At 44.0% G+C, this 7,453-nt stretch overlaps 1 protein-coding gene across 3 annotated transcripts in view; it reads left to right on the forward strand.

The window, feature by feature from the left end:
- MRTFB (myocardin related transcription factor B) overlaps positions 1–7,453 on the forward strand; it is a 258,653-nt gene that overhangs the window by 214,711 nt on the left and 36,489 nt on the right. For all 3 annotated transcript variants that reach the window (XM_045283808.1, XM_013005532.2, XM_030888414.2), the window contains one exon: positions 1,569–1,703. In XM_045283808.1, coding sequence (XP_045139743.1) covers positions 1,569–1,703 — 135 coding nt within the window. The remainder of the gene's footprint in view (positions 1–1,568; positions 1,704–7,453) is intronic.

Here is a 7,453-nt window from a genome sequence, read left to right on the forward strand (position 1 = left end):
CACATTTTATTTGATTCCACCTTTTGACCCATTTAAAAGTTGTATCAGTTTAAAAGAGAAAATACACAGAGATTAAGCCTCTGGTGAAGCCTCTCTGAACACGAGCCAGGGATGTGAATAGTCTTGCTATCTATCATGCAGAGTGCATTGGAAAGTGGATTCCGGCAGACATAGGTAGGATAAAATGTGACACCTTATCATTTGATCTTCCTTTTGACCATTTTTAAGTTGTTCTAGTTTTTAATATTTTCTGCTTCCTTTTCAATGAAGGTTTTTCTCTATTTTATTTTGTTATTGTTAGTAACTTTTAGTTTCTTTGTTGTTTTTGTATTTTTTCAGTATATGAAATCCAGGATGGGTGAGTGTGTAGAGACAGTAACTGGATGAATGATTGCTTAGGAGCATAGCAGGGGAGGTTGGGGAGATGTGGAGAGTTAGTAACAAAGGAGTACAAGAACGAAGAAAATACTCCAAAATTGATTGTACTAATGATTGTACAATTCTCTTGATATGATTGAACCTATTGGATTGTATGATATGTAGATTATGTCCCACTAAAACTGTTTTAAAAAACTGAGTGTAATAGCTGGTCTAATGAACTTGAGAATTATTGAAAGAAGTGGAGGTGATAAAAGAAGAAAGATTTCCTTATCTGAAGATTGCTAACATTAGTCCAAGCACGATTTGACTGTTTTATTATAATAGGATATCTTTCTTGTAAATGGGTAATTTAAAGTAGATAGCTAGTGGATTGATACCTAGCAAAGACTCCTGTCATAGCATCTTTGGTTAATATATAATTCCAAGTTGAAATTAAACCATTGTTTTGGGGGTTTTTTCAATCTAAGTCACGAATTAGCTGCATGTTTGAAGGGAGGTGATGCTGTCAGATCAGTTTTATCAGAATATACTCTCCAATTCTCCTCTTATTGGAATGATTAAATGGAATGATTAACAAGACCAAAGAATGTTCCTCCGATATGGGGAAATGAGAATTACTATGCAACACCTCCCAGGGCCCCAGGTGGGCTTCCAGGGAGCAGCAGTGGACTGCTAACTGCAAGGTCCAAGGTTGAAACCCACCAGCCGCTCCATAGGAGAAAGATGAGGCTATCAGCTCTCATAAGATGTACAGCTTCAAAAGCCCTACATGGGTCACTGTGAGTCGGAATTGACATGACGGCAGTCGGCGTGGCGGCTTGGGCTGTAGGACTGTAACAAGGCGAAGAAGCAAGCGTCACTTTCATCACTTTTGCAAGAGCCTTCACCTACTGCCACCACCACAAAAAGGTCCTTCTGATATTTCTGCAAAAACACTTACATTTAGTTGATCTAACCGCCTTTTGATTGAGCTCTTTATTGCTACTGGGGCAATGAGTTTAGTCGACTTGTCTCCACTGAGGTACCTGTGGTACTCCACCATCTGGGTCTCAGACATAATCATGCATTTGTCTTTCATTTCTTTTCTAATGGACTTAGTTTAAGTGAAGTCATTCCCTTATGATTCCAGATTTTTTTCTTTTCTATTATTATGGCCACTAATTGAACTTTTTTTCCTTTTCCACCAGTTTACTTCAGTGCCCCCAGCCGTTCCTGAATTCTTGAAAACTCCTCCTGCGGATCTGCCTCCCACAAGGTCTGCGGCACCCATTCTCCCCACAAGCCTTGTGTCCTCAGCAAAGCCTGGGCCAGCACTGGTAAAGGTGGGTACCCCGGGCACGCGCCGTATGCGTGTCTTCACTCGAGACTGTTGTCAGTAGCCCTGTGAACAAAAAGCAGGTCTTCTTACATGTAGCTAAGTCAGTTAGCCTGCAGCCTGGAAAATGAATACACAGAAGAACTTGCTAGAACGTAGTGCTGATTTTTAAAGCTGCCGTAGGTGCTATACTGTGCAATAGTCGCAGAAATGCTGCTGCAGAACTTGGTCAAAGTAAAACTCTTAGAGCTCTGCCGAAAGGCCTTAGGGATCTTTTTTTTTTTCTCAACATTCTCACTACTGGTGGGTGCCTAAGATAAAATGAGGTAAAAGAGCAGAGAAAGCTGGCTGTTCCGGCACACCATGTGTGACTCATGAGTCTCACAAGCAGATGTCTTTAATGGCAGCCTGGTTGGGGAATTTATACACACGGTCAAACTCTGGTGTTCCAGATATATCTCATGACAGATGAAAGGTTTAAATGAGCAGATACGTTTTCTGGTTTGGCAGATTCGGCCAGATGAAGCTTAGTGTGTTCTTCAGATAAGCTTCAGAGTTGTGGCGCTGTTTCCTACATTCTTCTTAGTGGAAAAAACTGCACTTATCTTGCTTCCAGAGTAAAAGTTAAATGTCATACAGCCCTGTGCTGCATAACCTCAGTATGGGCAGCATCCAGCCACAGATACATCTATGGTCTCAACCCTGGAAAACCTACATTATAGGAAAAATTCGAGGTACATACTATGATTTGTGAGAATTAAGGGACTCTACTTTGCAATCTGCACCAAAACATTATCACTGTATTATGTTAAAGCACTTAGGCATACGCTGCTAAAAGGCCAGGAATTCAAACCCACCAGCTGCCCCATGGGAAAACGATATTGCAGTGTGCCACTGTAAAGATTTACAGCCTTGGAAACTGTATGGTGTGCTTGGACTCTACCCAGTATAGTTACTGTAAGTAGGAATCCACTCAATGGCAGCATGTTAGGGTAGGGGTGGGGGTGCTTATTATTATGTTAAGGATGATTTGATGTGTCTAAAAGTGATTCCTTAATGGTTTTTATGCACAGGAAGGTACACTAAGACAAACATTTGACTAACTGAATTTAGGTATAAACCATACCTGACTATTCTGACTTATGTACAAATCTGGTGATTGCCTCTATGTAATACAGTAGTTACACAACATCCCAATCACACCGTCTGTTTTCACAGGATGTGTCATGACAGCAGTGCATGACTGTACTGCACTCTTTACAAAAAATTATTTTTTTTATTCTTTTTTTTAATCATTTTATTAGGGGCTCATACAACTCTTATCACAACCCATACACACATCAATTGTGTAAAGTGCATTTGTACATTCATTGTCCTCATCATTCTCAAAACATTTTCTCTCCACTTAAGCCCCCGGCATTAGGTCCTCACTTTTACCCTCTCTCCCTGTTCCCCCCTCCCTCATGAGCCCTTGATAATTTATAAATTATTATTTTGTCATATCTTGCCCTGTCCGACATCTCCCTTCACCCACTTTTCGGTTGTCTGTCCCCCAGGGAGGAGGTCACACACAGTTCCTTGTAATCGGTTCCCTCTTTCCTACCCACTCTCCCTCTACCCTCCCTGTATCGCCACTCACACCACTGGTCCTGTAGGGCTCATCCGCCCTGGATTCCCTGGATTTCCAGTTCCTATCTGTACCAGTGTACATCCTCAGGTCTAGCCAGACTTGCAAGGTCGAATTCGTGTCATGATAGTGGGAGCGGGGAAGAAACATTTAGGAACTACAGGAAAGTTGTATTTTTCATCATTGTTACATTGCACCCTGACTGGCTCGTCTCCTCCCTGAGACCCCTCTGCAAGGGGATCTCCATAGGCCTACTAATGGGCTTTGGGTCTCCACTCCGCACTCCCCCCATCATTCACTATGGTAGGATTTTTTGCTCTGCTGATGCCTTATACCTAATCAGGTTTAATTCTTAATATATTTAAAACTCTTAAGCAAAGGGAGAGAAAAATAAACAAACTCAGTTAATCTTTTCAGATGTATTTTTTGTCAAACCTAGAAGAAAAAAGGACTAAGCTTTTGACGCTAAGGAAGGACGCTGCAAAGTTAGCCCCTCCTAGATGAGAACATGGAGGCCTAAAGAGGGTAAAATTAAGTCACAAAGCCAGGAAGGACTCATCTCCCCAAACCCAACCCAGCCTTCTTCCTTCATTCTCATTCACCCATTGTAGTTCACCATTCTGAGGTAAGCGGTTCTACTACAGGTTAGCAGGGTGCGTACCCCATACATCTATCTGTCTACCTGGATCTATCCATGCAACCTAACCCTCCTTCCTGGAGAGATTTCTGCTCCAAGCTCTCTCTGTCTCTGTGGCTGAGTGTCCATATGTCCCTATGTTCGCATGGTCAGCAATCAAGTCAGAAATTCAGAGAGTGACAACAGTTCCAATAAAACCGTTCTCACCTCCTCTTCCAGGCTTCCCACACATACCCTATGCATGAAGCCAGGTTATCTAGAGCAACAAATACAATGACACTAATCTATGTATAAGAAAGAGGTGTATATCGTTGAAATAATTATATATCAAGAAGGCACCCCAGCCCCGTCCAACTCAAGCCCACAATGCTGATGCTAGTCCGTAGGTCCCTCTTCAGGCTCATGTAGAGGCAAGCCAGTGAAGTGGGAACAGGAAGATCACAGGCTGATGAGTGGGTGCAGAGTCACATGATCAAAGTCGGAGCAACAGTTCTTAGGGTTGGTAGCAAGAAGGCAAGTGGCAGAGAAAGAGGGAGGTTCCCAGTCCCCTCCCCCGACTAATAAGAAGACCACACCCCCAAGGAGGCAGCATCAGACTGGCATCGTATACTGAGAGAAGAGATGTGCACCAGTGAGAACATGAGAGTTCTATTCTGAAGAATGCTGGTTCTCAGTTCAGGTGCCTGTTGTGGTTGGGTCAGGTGTTTCATCATTACCTAACACTGACCCGACTCTGTAACTCAGACCCCACCCCTCATTAGGGCACCATGAAATGACTAGAAACAAAATTAACTCTTGACAACAAAATGAGCCAATTGCAGTGAATTGATTACTATTATGAGATAATAGAGAGAAGATTAGCAAGTAAGAATATTTTGTGGCAGTGTGATATTTGGTAAATGTCTAAGAATTAAAGTGCTTTTTTTCCCCCCTGATAACTACTTTGTTTTATTTTTTTTGTTTTTTTCCAATTTTTATTTTCTTTTTGGAGGGCCTCTTACACCTCTTATCGCTATCCATACATACATCCATGTGTCAAACCCATCTGGACATATGCTGTCATCATCTTTTACAAAACATTTTCTTTCCACCTGAACCCCTGGCATCAGCTCCTCGTTTTTCCCCTCCCTCCACCCTCCCTACCCCATATCCCCTTGATAATTTATAAATTATTCTCTTTTTTCCGTGTCTTACACTGACTGCTGTCTCATTTCACCCACTTTTCTGTTGTCCATCCTCCTGGGAGGGGGCCATACATCAGTAATTGTGATCGGTTCCCCCTTACTAGCCCCTACCCTTACCCTCCTAGTATCACTGCTTCCCAAATTGGTCCTGAGAGGTTTATCTGATCTGGATTCACTTTGTTGCGAGCTCTTACCTGTGCCAGTGTACATGTTCTGGTCTAGCCAGATTTGTAAGATAGAATTGGGGTCATGGTAGTGAGAGGGGAGTGGGGAAGCATTAAAGAACTAGAGGAAGGTTGTGTGTTTCATCAGTGCTATACTGCACTCCTACTGGCTCTTCTCTTTCTTGTGGCCCTTGTGACAGGAGGTGTCCAGTTGACTACTGATGGGCTTTGGGTCTGCACTCTGCCCTCCCTCTCATCCCCATTAATATGCTTTTTGTTTGTTGTTTGTTTTGGTTTGGTTCTTTGGTACCTGATCCCCTTGACACCTCATGATCACACAGGCTGGTGTGCTTCTTCCATGTGGGCTTTGTTGCTTCTGAGCTAGATGGCCACTTGTTTACCTTCAAGCCTTTAAGACCCCAGACACTATATCTTTTGATAACTGGGCACCATCAGCTTTCTTCACCACATGTGCTATGTACCCATTTTGTCTTCAGCGATTGTGTCAAGGAAGGCAAACATCACAGAGTGCCGTGTTAGTAGAATACATTGTTCCTGCATTCAGGGAGTACTTGAATGGAGGCTTAGTTGTCCATCTGCTACCATAATACTTTATCAATAAATATATGTACATAGATCCTTTCCCCTGTCATTGTATGTAAATATATTTACATATATACATCCCTATATTTAGACCTCTCTCTATAAATGTCCTTAGCCTCCCAATTCTTTCCTCTATTTCCTTTTACTTTGCTCCTCTCCCACTGTGTTAGTCTGGGTACTTTAAAGAAACAAATCCACAGAAACTCATGTATGACAGTTTTATATAAAGGTTAAGTGTGCATCACCAAACCATCCCAACCCAGTGCTGCCCAAGCCCACAAATCCAACATTAACCCATATGCCCAACACCAATCTACAAAGTCCTCCTCCATCTCACAAAACAGACACAATGATGCCAACTGCAGGAGGAAAGCTGAGTCAGTGAACGTGTAAGCATCTCAGCACTGGCAGGGGTTTCCACCCGGGTACTCCAACACCCAGGGCTGCATTGGGGTAGGTCCATGTGGCTTCTCAGGGATGTCTTGCAGGAAGTGAACCTTGCCAGCTAAAGCAGGGAATTGGCTAAGGCAGCTGCACCCTGGTCCGACCATCACAAAGCAAGAGACCCAAGAACTCGAAAGGCGAGATTCACCGAGCCATTAATACCACGTGTTTATCGGCACAATAAACGACTACCTCACCCACTATCATGTTCATTCGAGCCTTCCTTGGTGTTTTGGTAATTCTCTCGGCTACATCGTCCTTGATCGAGACCCCCCAAGCATCCTATGTCCTCCTCGCCATCAATTTTAGATCACTTATTCTACCCCTGTCCCTGGGTTTGCTGGCACCCACCTTCTTTTCCCCCATCTTCCCCTCTCCCGTGTCCCCCGGAACCGCCGGTCCCAGTGTTCTCTCCCCTGGATTGTTCATCCCACCTACCTTATCTAGATAGACTCGCAGAGACAATAGTAAGCATAAAAAGTAAAACATAACAAAAAAAGAAGCCAAAAATAAAAAACAACAGCTAATGCAACAAAACAAAAAAAAGAAAAACTAACAGCAAAAACTGAAAAGTCCTCAAACAGTTCCAGGTCTGCCCATTGACCTTTATGAGTGCTTTCCAGTGGAGTCGGCTGGGGTGCCACTCCCCGGGCCCCAAAGCCCACCTTTCGGATTCCTTGGGGACTTCGTTGCTTTCCTCCCCTTGTGTTCACTCCAGTGTGGTGGGGTCGGATTGTGCACATCTCCCACACCGCGTCCCCAGTGCAGTCCCCCTTAGCACTGTGTGTCAGTGAGGGATGTCATCGTGTCTCGTGATGGGGCTGGCCCTGTGATCCTCTCTGTGCATTGGCTGCTCTGAGCTGGAATATTGTCCACAGGGCTTGTGGGCCAGGGTGTGTTCCACTCTCTCCTTCCCTCTTCGTTTGGTTCTGATCAGACGCGCCCCACTTCCTGAGCTGCAGCTTCAGTGCTGTCCTCTGAAGTGCATTCTTCTGGGGTGGGGGGTAGGGCATGCCCACGTAGTTGGGATTGGGGGCCAGCCCCGCAAACTAAAGTGCTTCTTAAGTCACATGCACTTATCAATTCAACAGGTACTTC

Source organism: Echinops telfairi, unplaced genomic scaffold, assembly GCF_000313985.2.
Source record: "Echinops telfairi isolate 266 unplaced genomic scaffold, ASM31398v2 ScPeMD7_5;HRSCAF=22, whole genome shotgun sequence".
In the NCBI taxonomy this organism is placed as follows: Eukaryota; Metazoa; Chordata; class Mammalia; order Afrosoricida; family Tenrecidae; genus Echinops; species Echinops telfairi.